The 15,002-nt window shown below is 40.0% G+C and overlaps 1 protein-coding gene across 1 annotated transcript; it reads right to left on the reverse strand.

The window, feature by feature from the left end:
* Positions 1-2: 2 nt before the first annotated feature.
* Positions 3-14,980, reverse strand: vsig8a (V-set and immunoglobulin domain containing 8a). The gene is made up of 6 exons (XM_071530075.1): positions 14,825-14,980; positions 12,584-12,788; positions 9,140-9,292; positions 8,728-8,850; positions 7,379-7,520; positions 3-204 (listed from the first exon to the last, which is right to left on the reverse strand). Exons 1-6 carry the CDS (start codon positions 14,978-14,980, stop codon positions 3-5), a joined length of 981 nt encoding a protein of 326 aa, XP_071386176.1.
* Between the last annotated feature and the right edge of the window lie 22 nt (positions 14,981-15,002).

The following is a 15,002-nucleotide window of genomic DNA, read 5'->3' on the forward strand; positions in this document are numbered from 1 at the left end:
TGTCAAACTGCATATCCAAACTTGCTGTCATATTTGACCGGTGTGCATCCAGGGCTGTTGGTGGAGGGAGTGTATATGCGTCCTTCGTGAAAACAGCTTAGCTCTGACTTGCCCACCTGACTGTATGTCACCTCTGGGTGCTGGCTGGCACTCCGACTTCCCCCGCGGCTGATGGGGCGGCTCTCAGGAGCCGGGGCATCCTCCCTGGAGGGTATCAGTGCATGACAGGGTGAGAAGGACAAGAAAGTTATAAAACATTTCCCACCAAGGACATTGTTTCAAGTGAAAAACTTTAAATGCTATAAAATAAAGGATGACTTGATGTATTCTCTACAATAGTTTGCACACTTTCATGCAAGGAAATGGAACCACTCGCTTTTTGGGAAATTCCATGAGAACTCAGAACTTGTTTTAATGGGTTTGCCACTTCCTCTGCAATAGCTAGAAGGCTACCATAGAATTTTAATTCATGGAATGTGCATTCATAGTATTCATGAAAATGAGCATTGTGTGTTTGTGTGTGTGTGTGTGTGTGTGTGTGTAGGTGTGTGTGTGTGTGTGAGAGAGTGTTGGAATCAGTACAACTACTTCATGGAGCGTCAGGGTGATGCTGGCATGACACTCAGTCATGCACACAACTGTCAGCTATCATTACCACCATTAAGTGATCCATGACACGCACAAATCACAATCAAACACTGAAAGTATGTCAGTCTACTTAAACTGGCCTGGTTCATACTCATTCTCACTGTACATTCACGATGCTGCTGCTTCTGCTTGGTGAATGAGAGCCTTCTGCCCAGTGCTGGTGTACACTTTCTCTACCAAAAGTAATAAGCTTGTTTTGGTTGCTTCCTATGTGTCTTGCACTCAATATGTCTCATCTTGATCAAAAAGGATTTTGTCAAATGGAGGGATGTATTTACTAAATCAGATATGCTGCCCAGTGGGGGAGGAGACTGAAAACTCCACGAGCATAACGCTTTGTTGTTGCTTGCCTAGTTGGAAGCTATTCTCAAGAATCCCTGCTCTCATTGAGATCCTGCCTTTACTGCTTCTCTTCCGCTGAAGAATGTGAATTCTCTCCGGTGCTGTTTCCAACCTGCAAACTGGTCCAAGTTGCATACAATCTTCCCTTGTCAACATGGTTGCCAACATTCAAGCCTTGGAATCTACTTTGCATTCTGCATTTATGTTACTTTGCACTACCGGCTGGGATCTGCTCATCTGTCAAAAAACAGCCGCACAACTGATTGACTTCAAGATTTTCTGCTCCCGCAGCAGCTCAGGACTCAGGATTTTTGCTGGTAAAGGGATTAAATTTGCTATTGTTCAGCTGAAATGGGCAATAAGAGGCCTTGTAATCTTGTAGTGTGGAGCTATATGTTCCTTGGATGTGTGTGTCGCCACACATGCAAGTTTGGAGCCCTGCGCACAAGAATGTCCACAAATTTAGACAAATGAAGCACACCCATACATGAAATACGCATTAATTATCTGGCAACAATTTCCTTGCAGTATTTGTTCTGGATGTTCTGCCAATTAATTTCATACGTTTTTTTTCACATACGTTAATTACAGCCATAGACAACAGAATGAAACATTTGCCTGCTGGATGGCCATGACATTTGATTTTAAACATTCTGTTAATTTGCATCTCGTCTGCCGATTTGTTATACTGTACCAGACTGGATTTGGCAAGAACGACATCAAAACATTTGATTCAGCATAGTCATAGTTTCTGTACTGCCTCCTAAATAGCTATACTGTCTTTAGTATCCTTGTGGTTTGTGCCATGATAATTAACTTTTCTTACACAAACTACCGCCCTCTTCGATTAAGGTACTTTTTGTAGATATTCAGCTGTATGGATTTATCAGTTTGTAGTCTGCTTGGTAATCCCTCCATCTGTCTCCTCTTCAAGGCACCAAAGAGAATAAAGAAGGCAATGATAAACCTCTTTCCCTCTTTTTACATTTAGCGTGCAAATTCGTGTCCCACTTACAGCTAGGTTGTTTTGGTCCTGATGCGGATAGCTGGTCGGAGTCTGTTTTTCCTCACTGCATTTATAGATTACATAGATGTGGGCTATACAGTACTAGCACTGAAACTATTTTATCCTCCGCATACTTCATTCTTTCAGATTTTTCCATTGAAGCTGCTATGTTTACCGTTCTCCTTGAACACTCAAAACTGACAGATGCAAAAGGAATTTTTGTTGTCACTGCTCAAATACTGCTTTGTTCTCTCTCTTCCATGACCCGGTGTCTACAATGACATTTTCATGTGGAGAAAGACGAACCCCTGTGCATTGTAGATGCTGAGAAGGCCATGTCAAGATTGTAGTTTGCTGAAGTGGATATGAACCCTAGGTCCCATTTCTTTTTTGATACTCCATTTATTTGCAAAAGGGAAATTCTCTTTGTGCTTACTCGGGTCAGCCACAGAACAGCGACCCTGGATTCAGTGCCTTGCTCATCAGGATGGATCACAAGAGCTTGAACCTGGGCCTTCTGGTTGAAGGACAGTCTCTCACCCTGCTGCACCACCCTGCTGCCTCCATAACTTGATCACAAGGAGATGACGTCAGCTTAAAAGGCTATGAGCGCAAATGTGCAAAATGGATAATTGCAAATGGGCATATGGAGTTTGATTCCAAAATGAGATATCCACCATTTGGAAGTTGTGACATCTATTCTGACAAAATGATTAGTGGTATGAAAGTAAAATTATTAAGTATTATTATTATTATTATTTTTATTTTTATTTTTTTAATATATTATTGAAGCTATTAGCTGTCTCGAGCCATTTACACAGAACAGTAAAGTTTTAGACAATGTGATGTCTCTGTTCCCTAAATAATGAGCCATGAATCAGGCAACTTTTTCCCTAAAAGAAGGATGTATAATATTTTGGAATGAAACCCTTCAAATGTTTGTAGAGATGGGAGACGCTGATCTGTATCGTTTCATTCTAATAAGTATGTTGCATTAGTAGGTGGCTGTCACTTACATTGATATGGATGATTGTATGTTTGGAAATGCACTTTGCAAATGAAAATTCCCTCAAGAAAAGAGATATAAACTTGTCACTACACACGATCCATATTTACATAATTGTAGGATATTTCTCTTGTATCAAGATACAATGTCTAACTTACCATATATAAATTTAAGGGTGGCTGTGCCACTGTACAATTCCTATTCATACATGCGAAGGACATAGCAAATAGCATGCATTCAAGGGAAATGCAAATGGATTTCTGCTCTACAGTATATCATTCATATGTGGCGGTAGAAGAGCAGTTGTGTTTGGCATATAACTCTTTATATTTATATATATTTATATGCCAGGACATTTATATGCAAGGACATTTGGGGGATCAATTGTTTGAGTTTCCTGCAATATCTGAAGCATGCTTGCTTGAATTTGTACAGGGATTTCTACAAAGAGCAGAGTTTTAATGCCAAGTATAACTGTATGACCTTTTGTTCCAATAAATGAATGTTTAAACTTCAAGGTGTTTTTTTTCCATGGTAACAACTCAATCTTTCTGAGTCTTAAACGCCAAACCAATGCTCATTTTCATGACACAATTATCAAAAATTTTATGGCAGCCATTTCATTTCTGTGGTTTGAAGGAAATCCAAAGTATAAAAGTATAAAACTAGTTGAATGTCACACATTGATTTTCTCCATTACATTAATGCAAGTGCAATAACATTGATATTGTAAGCATGCCATTATGTCTGCTATGTCTGCCAATGTTGCTTCAAGATACAAGGTTAAGGTTTTTATACACGTGAGTATTGGATATGATTCAGCTGCATCTGGGGATGGTCGCGTATTTAATTCCCCTGGAACCACGTGTGTCCCTCTGCTGCCCCGAGATGAAATACAAGCACAGCTTTCTCTGCTGTGTCTCCCTCACTGTGTCTCCCTCTCTACTTTATGATTTTCAGGTTTTTTGTTATTTTTTTGGTTGGGTTTGGCTTGATCTTTATTGCTTTTGTGTGAAAATATCAGTTAGGGTTAAGGTCCTTCTGGCGAAGGTTTTAATACCTGGATCAAACATAGAGTCCTAGTGCAAAAAAACAGAATTCTATTGTTTATTTTTGGTGCATCGGCTAATATGGACAATCTTGAAATAAATAAAGACAGGACGCACTCTGTGTGGCTGAAACATCCATGCCAAAAAACAAGAAAATAACAAGTGCGGGCTGTCTTTGTTTATTTGAAGGTTTTAATACCAAAATGTTGATAAATGTTTTCACCGGCTGTGCAAGAGTGCAGTGTGTGGGAGTTTATTTGAAATTTTGTGAAAGTATCAGTGTCAAATCGTGTCATTTTGAACTTTTATCTTGAAGATATAAGAGTTCAACAGCGTCCGACAAAAAGAAAAGGGGACTTTTTATCAAGTTTTACCATGTAAGGCAACTCTCTCACATCTCACCTTTAGGAGGGCAGCGGTATGAATTTTAGTTAAGGAATACAGAACCTCAGGACATCAGAGATGGGCGCACAGTACAGACAATGTGATGCATATTGTATCCCTCTGTACCTCTGACCTAGACTCACAGCTTGAAATGCTCTGAATGTGCGCAGGATGGAGCCGGGAGAGCAAACATGACAGAGAAAACCAGAACTCCTGCTGTGACGGGAGGAGGGAGATATAATAGACTGGCTGGCCTTGGTGCAGAATGAGGCAGAGGCTGATGCTTGTTCTCAGGTTGGTTTATGCTTTTCTCTTGATGCATCGGGATCAATAAACCCCGTAAGATACAGCAGTTGTGTGCCTGCTTGTTAGTTCTGCTCGTTACAGTATTCACACTGCTGGGTTACATGTAACCACGTTTCTGAATTGTTTCCACTGAATGGTGAGTATGAAACTAAACAAAAAAGACAGAGGTTCACCCAGAAAGGTCTTAAAGACAGATTTACAAGCGGCAGCCTATCTAGAGTGTGGTGCGAGACTCACAAGATTTGTTAAAAGATGCTTTGTGCTATGAAACTTCTCTGATTGTGTAAGGCTAAGACAAAAATAGCCAAGAGTGCAGCCACGGATTATCCACCGGGCCGATTGGGCCGGTGCCCGGGGGCCTCCGACCTCTAGGGGCCTCCAAAACCCCACCAACTGTGGCCTCATCCTGTCTTTGCTTTTTTTTTTTTTTAAATCAAATCAAATAAATTATTTGAGTGCGTGTGTGTTGAAATACGAACCAATTAATGCAGAGTTACTTTATTTGCTAATTAAAAAAAATATTATGATTGGTTTGCTGGCTGTGTCTGTATCATGATGATGACGATGACGAGAGCCGGTGACACGTGACCGTGGGAATCTTAGCTAAGACAGAACAGACGACGTTAAAGTTAGCTGCTAAGTAACGTTAACAAACATGGATAAAAAACGATGGAGCAGTGGAGCAGCAAAGCGAAAGGCTGAAAAACAAAAGGATAGCAGAGAATTGTACTTCGGAAAAACATACCGACTATCTAAACTCTTTTCAAAAGTCGGCTCGCTAGCAAAGAGCCTGACGAGGACGATGCTAATATTGATAGCGAAGAGGAGGACTGTAACCCAGCAGCCACTACTAGTTCAGCTGTCCCACCTCGACTTGAACCAGACCAGCAACCAAGAGGACCTGACCATCAGCATGACACTGAGGCAGAGAACCAGAGCCCTGCGACAGCCACCTGTTCAACTGCCCCATCCCCATCTCCACTTGAGCCCTTCTACACCGACGCGGAGGCCCAGCCCGACACCGAAGCGGATGGCAGAGACCCGGTGGTGGGTACTAGATTAGCAGCCCCACCTCAACTTGAACCTGACAAACCGCAACCAGGACCTAAGCATGGATCACCAATGCAGGATTGGTTCAACAGTCAAGGAAGTACAGGTAACATATATTATTATTACGCATAGCAGTATGAATCGATCGCAGTGTGTGTGTGTGTGTGTGTGTGTGTGTGTGTGTGTGTGTGTGTGTGTATGTGTGTGTGTGATTGATGGAATAATCTGAATCATAGAACTGTATTGGTGGAGGTGGGGCAGTATGTGCTTGCGTATGCCATTGAGCTGCACACTGTAGGGTAATTCGTTAATATTGTTGCCGCTGGCCCAGGAAAGTATTGTTGCAATCATGTGGTGTAAATCCTGTATGATAGAAGATATCTACAGGTGTTGATATTGTCCTTAAGGTTGTGATCAAAGGCAAATCCTGTATAAACTACAGGTATTTCCAACAGATAGTACGCTACTACTGGGGGGGGGGGGGCCCTCCAAGAGTTTGTGCCCAGGGGCCTCTGCATTCTTAATCCGTGCTTGCAAGAGTGGGGACAACGCAGAGCCACACATCCGCTGCCAACTCTAAAGGAAGAAGTTCAAAGAGGAGAGACAAGATCAAACTTGTCACTGTCTTCAGCAGTCTATCATTTTTAATTAATCTTACTCGAGTTGTGAGATGAAGTAGAAGGCAAAACTATATCAATATCATCGCTTGCATCTATACAATTGAAGAAAATCAGTGTGTTTCTAAACCCATCACATAAAACCTTGTATTTCCAAGCTTTTTGCACCATGTGATTATTTAATGCAAAATCCATATTACATTGTAGATGAGTCAAATTACACAAACAACCACCTGTCTAAACACTTTTGCTCTTATTTCTGTTTGGGTAAACATTGATAAATCAAGACTATATATGCCGAACCTTTGCCATCATAGGTTGTGTTTTCCTCTTTTCTTGTCTTGTTTCATTCTTTTGTAATCCTGGTTTTAATTAAAGTCTGGCATTTATACATTGTTTTATCTATTTTTATCGTATTGGCTTTGATATATTATTGTTTTACATTGTGTAATGCATATTGTAACTCTCTTAAAATTGCAATATAAATAACGTTTATTCTAATTTATTCTATTCTAATTCTAATCTATTCTAATTCTTTATTATAATTAATAAAAAAATTCTGCTGAACTGTGTACACAATGATGCTTTATCTGAGTTTCAACCCTGATCTAAACATGCAAGCTGACAAAGTTCTCTATCTTGTTTACAGTGACAACCTGGGGACGTATTTGCAAGAAAATGGAGGGTTAGATGCAAAACATATTTACACCTAGGGATTTACCCAGTAAAAATACAGTACTGTACTGTTGCACAGTCAGCAGCTACACAGGAGTAAGAGAGTGATAAGTTTCATACTCATGGGAATTTTGATTGCGGTTGCTGAGGATTGGGAGAGACTTGGGTGAGATTTCCCCAGACAGTCTGTGTGGATTTGAACCGGAAAACCTCCTAGTACTAGCCCACTTCTCTAACCACCAAGCTGCCACCACCTTTACAGTCTGCCCTGCTGTATCTGTTGGACCTACTGTACCTGATCTCGTTGGAGACCTCCTTCTCATAGCGCGGCCTGTCGCTGAGCTTGCAGAGGAGAAGCCAGATGAAGAGCAGCAGGAGGATGATGAGGAGCAGAGAACCCACAACGGTGCCGACTATCACCGCTGCTCTGTTCGGAGCTGGAAAATCAGTGTGAATAACAGTAAGTAATTAGTCTCTCTTAAGCACTGTGGCACTAATTTAAAGGGCAACATTACTCAGTGTAAGAATCAATATATGTTATTCCTATGGTCTAGAACAGTACACTGAACTTGAAACCAAAATGATCGACTCTCCCCCAAAGCCAAAAAGCAGAGCACCAAGTCTGGAAGCTACGGTGTCAACAAGTTGTAAGATCTGGGTCTGCTCCACAGATGAAAGACAGACTCATTTTGAGGATCTACAGAGAGCTTGTTTGAATCTACACCCAAAGGAGATTTATTCTATTGTAATGGTATTCTGAATCACTCTACTCCCCCTCGGTGCTCTCACAGTCACCTTCACCGTGTTAAAAAATTAATTCCCTGTGAGGTGGCTCGGATACTTCTCTGGTTTCTGGCTTTGGGATAGAGTTGTTCACTAGTATTAAATGGACTGTCCTAGTTTAAAGAAGTGGTTCTCAACCTTTTTGGCTTGTGAGCGCTTAAAACGACGCAAAGCCTACTGCTGCATATGGAAACCCATATGATTTTCCCTTTTCACGATATTTCATTTGATTAATTATCAGAGGAGGCCTAGAGGTTGAAAACTATTCAAACTATTTCAGAGGAAAAAAACAAAAACATGATCATAAATTTGCATAGCAGAAATATGTTTTTGGTTGAAACTGAAAATTATGGTGCTATTGTTATTGTTAGAATTGTATTACCATTCACTTATGCATCAATTGTTTTATAACTGTATTCTCAATGCATGTAAGGGGATCCTTAAGGCAGGTCAACTTCACTAGGAGTCCAGTACTCAAAAAAGGTTGAGAACCACAGCTATAAATCATCTTGTGACCCCCTAAAATTATCTTGTGACCCTCTGGTGGGTCCCAACCCCCAGCTTGAAAACCACTCGTCTAAAGGAATAACATTAATGGATTCTGGTAGGCATTAGTAGAACTGCGGACATTAAACGCAATCAGAATCATTGCAACATTATCCTATAATTTCTCTGAGAAGTGAAGCAACGAGGCAGGTTTGGCAGAATACAATAACAAAGAATGAAAAATAAAGGGGATGTTTTCAAGGTGTGTGTGTTTGTATGTGTGTGTGTGTGTGTGTGTATGTGTGTGTGTGTGTGTGTGTTCGTGCGTGCATGTGTGTGTGAACAGGCATGTTCTGTGTGAGGGTTTGTCCTTACGTTTGTTGGCTCTCAGATTAATCCTGCACTGTTCAGCTCCAACAGCATTGGTGGCTTCACAAAGGTATATTCCTGCAAAGCTCTGCGAGTGGTTACTAATTACCAGTTCTCCGGTCACACTATCTGAGGAGAACAAACAGAATACACGCACACACACACACACACACACACCTCAGGGATTAAAGTGACGCATGTGAAGGAAACATCAGATGAGGATGCTGTGTTCTCCCACAGCCACTAGATTATTTAACTGAGACATAAATTGAGAATCAAATTGGTGTTGAGGCTTGTTCACACAGCATCACATACTACACACGCACACACACACACACACACACATGCACACACGCACACAAACTACGTGCTCTTTGATATGCAGTAGCATTGTGACATCAGCAGAGGTCAGACTTACTCTGTGTGGCTGCAGAAGGCATGGGCCCTCCCCTTTCTCTCCTCCACATGTATTTTAAGGGAGTGGAGCCTTGTGCAGACTTGCAATGCAAGGAGACAGCCTCCCCCACCATCTCTCCTCCCTCCACCCAGCACTTAGGCACAGAGGGCTTTGCTGAAATTATATAACATAAATGGATAATTTCGCACTGCCATATTCATTCCATTCCTTGAAAACAGAATAGCTTTATTCTCTATAATAATACAGAGAAAATGGGTAAGAATGAGAGTAGTTACTCTCAGTCTGACATTAATAACACATCAACATAAATGAGTGATTCCCACTATCTGATGCGTTTTGGATTTCAACAATCAGAAAAAGGATAGCATAAAAATGAAATTGTGTAATTACAGAAAAAACATCAAACATCATTAAGCTTGATGAGTTAAAGCTGTTGGGTTTAACCTCAGTATTGAACTAGGAGAGAGAGGATATTCAAAACGATAATGATCCGGAATAGAATACAGTTCACAGTTATATTGTTAGCTTTGCTGCACAGAAAATAAATTTTACATTTAAAAGTGTGTCCCTTCGCATTTATATTACATCTTAACTAAAAAGTATAATCACACATATGCTGGGAATATGAGAAAATGAGTTATATAAAATGAGTTGTTGGTTCACAGAGCCTATCTCAGGGCGTTCTGGGGTGGGGTCATCATCAGGTGTGAATAGCCTGGCTATTGATATGTGAGGCCTAGCTGCAGACATTCAACAGTTATTTGTTAATGATCAATAGCACTCAGGCGAGCTGCTAGTTTCCATAATGGGGGAAGTGGTTTCATCTGAGAGAGTGAAAAAGCCCAAATAAACACTTTGAGGTCCTGCATCTCAAAACTTAAAGCTCTCTATCCATAGATCAAAAGTAAAAAAAAAAGCCTCTGCATTTTCTGCTGCAAATGATTTATCTAATAATACCCAAACTGTAACCCTCTGATACTGGAATGTTTGTGTACAGCTTGTTGCTGCTGAAATAAGTCAGGGTGAGTTTCTTGCTGAGAGATGCACCATGTATAATTTTAGGTACACTGGCAAAGGGTGATATTTCTGGATGTGTTTGGCAGGCTCAGATATGGCTATTTAGGTAATGTTTCAGTCAATAAGGTTCTGCTGTGGGGTTTGAGTCCATTAAGATAGATACATACATTGTATAATTAATCAATTTTGTGCAGATAAGTTCCTCCCAGTAATTACAGAGTCATCAATATTTACAGAAAACTGTTAATTCTACACTAATGCAATTTTACTAGGTTTTGTCAATTACTGATGTCTTGGGTGCCAATAATGTCAAAGTAATTTTTCTCTTTATTCAATTTGACCACTTACGTCAGATTTAAATATATACTTTGTGCTCTGTCAACTTGGAAGTTGGAGTAATGAAGATGATTATAGGTTTCGTGGAAATTCATGTGAAAAATTGAAGTTATGACAGACAGAGGCATTTTATTAATGTCCCCCCCCTTTCACCTACACGCTGATTCAGACTCTGACTGAGAAAAACAACAAAATTGCTTTAATGGGCTAGAGATAGTTACTCGTAATGTTCCATGGCCCATTTTAAAATAAAGAAAAGACTAACTTATTAACTAAAAAAAAAGGAATGTAAGAGGCTCATTTAGAGGTAAGACTGACAAGGTTTCATGTGAGTGATATTTGCTTAACTTGATCTTTTATATCCTTCATAATGCCAAAGTGCTGTTTAGCATCATCGATTAGGTTCAGTCAAGCTGTAACATAGAAGAGTCAAATAAAATCAATCCTCAGTCAATCTGTGACACTGAAGAATGTGAGGAGTTTCTCTAAGAAAATTCAGAGATCAGACATCAGATTAGCCCTACTGAGAATGACATGATTGTTACCTTTCATTACATGCCACCCTAAGCTCCTTTAAAACTGTGCAGATACTCTGATGGATAGCAAAATGCTCCTCCTGCCATTTTGATTTAGCCTCAACTAGACAACTGAAAGAGGTTTCTGAAACTGCCAAACTATTTGTTCAATCATTAAACATCTTTGCACTGCAAAAAAGATCTATCTTAAGAGGTTATTTAATGCTGTATTCAGTGTTAAAATCATAAATGAAATAATATGCCAATGGGGTGTCAAACTTTCACTATTTTCCCCAATACATGTCAACCTATATCAAGGTTTTTTCTTGAAACAGCTGACAGCATGTTGAAATAAGGCAGATTTCTTAATTTGCTTCACAACGTCATCTGATTCAATGGAATTCTTCAAACAAATTCCATTGGATTGGAATTAAGTGACATTACAACATCAAGTGGCTAATTAAGATAGAGGTGGGCTGCAGTGAAGTTGTTTGCAGTGTCATTAGAAAGGAGCTTTTGTTCAGTCTGTCTTTAAGAAACAGCCAATCTGTATCCATCAGCCTTTGGACAACCACGGACCTATTTCAAAGCTCTTATTCTTCATTAAAGTGCTAGAGAAAATTGGGCACTTAGAACGAATATTTTATTTTTTTAGGGAGCCATGACTCTTTTCAGCAGTATAGAATGAGATCTGACTGACAAACAGCCTTCTTATAACCACAAGCACTGGCCAATGCTTCATTTTAGCTCTCACTGACATCATTGTGCCAACTGAGAAAAGTGACCACTACTTTTCTCATTAACAGATATAAATAAACAGTGTGGAATCTATGACACCAACTTAACTCGTTTATATGCTACCTTTCAGATGGACTGTTCTTTGTTGATTTGGACCACTTAATTCTCCATATACATGCTTTCTCTGTGCCAGATTAATGCTATACTTACTGTAGCCTATCCACCTGTCAGCCCTCTGCTATATAATTTCCGTGGAATAATTGCCAGTTTATTAAAGGATGAATGTGTCAGAGTTACTTCCAGTTAAATGTGAACAAATTTGTGATTCTCTCGGTGTGTGTAATTATAACTCCATGGATGGATAGATGATAGATGGATAGATAGATAGAGATAGAGATAGAGAGACAGATAGGGATAAAGATAGAGATAGAGCTAGAGCTAGAGAGAGATAGAGAGAGATAGGGATAATAAATGATGCAGTTGCATGTTCTCTTAGGAGATAAAAGCATTTACTTCTAAATTTGCTTTGTGGCAAATGGTCTGTGGAAAACTCAGAGCCATTATATCACTCAGTATAGGGATTTCTTTCAGGTGATTTTGCTGAGATTGTTTTGTGCCATCATATTGGCCTCAATGGTGCCTTGCATACTGCAGCGTGGCAAGGCAACCCTTTTAATTTGGATATGCATCCCAAAGTGCGCGTTGCCTCGTCGAGACCTCTGACAAATGGTTTTCACAGCTAATTAAATCTGGTTACTGTGCAACAGTTCTTGGACATAAATAATGCAGCCCGGTGACATGTGTTAGCCCGAGGTTGTAACCCGAAGCCCGGTCTTACCCATTACCACCAGTGACACCTTGCGCATGTCCACGCCAGGTGATTTCTTGACTTTACACTGGTAGGTAGCACTGTGGGCAGGCGACAGAAGAGCGATAGAGAGCGAGGCGTCACCCATCGAGGGGTCCCCGGCACTGAAGTCGAGCCCTTTTGCGAGAGCGTGGTCGGCGTGGATGTACTTTGTGCCGCTGGTGTAGGACATGAGCTGAAACATACATAAAGAAGAAAAAGTCAATAAATGACATTTAGGCCTTTAATCAGTGGTGGAAAAAGTACAATAGCAATACCATAATGGAAAAATACTTCTTTAAAAGTAAAAGTTCTGCATTCAAAAGTTTATTTAAGTAAAAGTGTAGAAGTATTAGCAGTAAAATGTACTTAAGTATCAAAAGTATCAAAAGTACTCATTCTGAAGAACGGAGTGTTAAACTATTGATGCATTAATCTGTAAGAAGGATTTTAATGTTTTTGGTCTAACTGCTTCATATACTGTTGGGGAGTTTAAACTCTAACAATGCAACATATTTTATGAGCTTATCATATCTTTTGCGTGTAAAACCTTATAAAAAAAGTAAGTAAAAAGTACAATATTTCCCTCTGAAATGTAGTGGAGTGGTGGAAAATGGAAATACTCAAGTAAAGTGCCAGTACCTCAAAACTGTACTTAAGTACATTACTTGAGTAAATGTACTTAGTTACTTTCCACCTCTGCCTTTAATTGGTGTTAATAATGAAAGGTTGTAGTTTGGAAATATTCATATTGCACTGCAGTGGATAGCTGACGACGATTACACCGCTTCAACAGAAGTTGGTCAATCCTTGTGCCGGCTGTGGTAAAATGTCTACTGCCTCAGGGTGGAGATGGGGAGTGTGTTGTATAAAAAAAATCCATCCTTCCAACACTTTACTGTTAATGACTCGTTTAATTTAAAAGGCAAATGGGAGAAACAACTAATTCCTAGGAAATTAAAAAGGTGCAGCAGTTCATCCACACCCCAATCTCCTGCATGCCTGCACTGAATCCTGATTCAGACGGGCGGAGGCATAAGCACATCAGCCGAGGTTAATCGTTTGGAAGAGCTCAGAAATTTGAATAGAGTGAATATCTTAAAGTTCCCTGTCCCTGTCATTAAGGATTGTACAGCATGGGTCATGAGACTAAGGGCAGTTAGTGTCCTGGATACATTCCTAACCTTTCCTCTAGCTTCATGCTAACCTAATCATCCTCTGAATCCTAATTTGCTCGTTCGGGAGCTTGCCTTAAGAGAACTGATGGTGAAATGGATGTCAAGGGAGTTCCTTTTCAACCCTCTAAAATAAAAACAGAAAAAATGACTCATAAAGCATCCCAAGTGAATCCTGCTTTTACCATCACAGTACTTTTAGAGGCCCACACAATAATAATACAATATGCAATAACACTTTATTTGGATAGTCCAATGTTGATATTCAACCAGAGGTGGAAAGTAACTAAGTACATTTACTCAAGCGCTGTACTTAATTACAATTTTGAGGTACTGGCCCTTGAGTATGTCCATTTTGTGAGACTTTCTACTTTTCCTCCACTACATGTCAGAGGTAAATATTGTACCTTTTACGCCGCTACATTTATCTGACAGCTGGAATTACGAGTTACTTTGCAGAATAAGGTTTTACATGCAAAATATACGATAAACTCATAAAATGTTGCATTGTTAGAGTTTAAACTCCCCAACAGTATATGGAGCAGTTAGACCTACAACATTAAAATATTTCTTCTACAGGTTAATGCATCAATACTTTAACACTGTTCTTCAGAATGAGTACTTTTACTTTTGATACTTGAGTACATTTTACTGCTGATACTTCTATAATTTTACTTAAGTAAACGTTTGAATGCATAGCTTTTACTTTTAATTAAGTATTTTTCCATTATGGTATTGCTACTTAACAGAACGTAAAGGATTTGAGTACTTTTTCCACCACTGTACTCAACTATCAGGTGACAAAAAGTAGGTGTTCTAATGTCACTTGCCTACCTGCTGCATCTCTACAGACTATCTAACCCTAACACTGACTTTAGCCTAATCCTAAACCCCATTTTTAACCCTAGCCCAGACATTGGGTATCTATAGGCTTCTTTCACACAATTCTGAGTATCACCTGAAACTCTGTGGACTTTTTAGTGACACGTTATTATCAACATTGCACTATCCAAGTTAAGTGTGACCCACTATGCACCGCTCTCACTGTGGCTCTCACCAGCTGGTCTTTCTGGGTGGTGTCTGGGCTGACCACAGACCATTCAATATCAAGCTCTCCGGTGTCTGAGGGGCTCGGTGTGTAGGTGCAGCCCAGAGTCACGCTCTCTCCCTCGGCCCTCTGGACCGTCTGGGGGCCTGTGGCGGTCAGCTGCATCCCTCTGGCGCATCCTAATTCT

The sequence above is a fragment of the Centroberyx affinis genome, unplaced genomic scaffold, assembly GCF_046629955.1.
Source record: "Centroberyx affinis isolate AG114_WGS23_722 - 3 ecotype Tasmania unplaced genomic scaffold, CSIRO-AGI_Caff_v1 ptg001879l_1, whole genome shotgun sequence".
Classification (NCBI taxonomy): domain Eukaryota; kingdom Metazoa; phylum Chordata; class Actinopteri; order Beryciformes; family Berycidae; genus Centroberyx; species Centroberyx affinis.

What these genes read in the sequence shown, in the direction of transcription:
- vsig8a (XM_071530075.1), bottom strand. Translation starts at nt 14,980, where the DNA reads ATGCAGCTGACCGCCACAGGCCCCCAGACGGTCCAGAGGGCCGAGGGA. An exon ending in GCCTTCTGCAGCCACACAGA is followed by an intron (nt 8,851 to 9,139) that starts GTAAGTCTGACC and finishes TGTTCTCCTCAG; the next exon opens with ATAGTGTGACCGGAGAACTG. An exon ending in GAGGTCTCCAACGAGATCAG is followed by an intron (nt 205 to 7,378) that starts GTACAGTAGGTC and finishes GATACCCTCCAG; the next exon opens with GGAGGATGCCCCGGCTCCTG.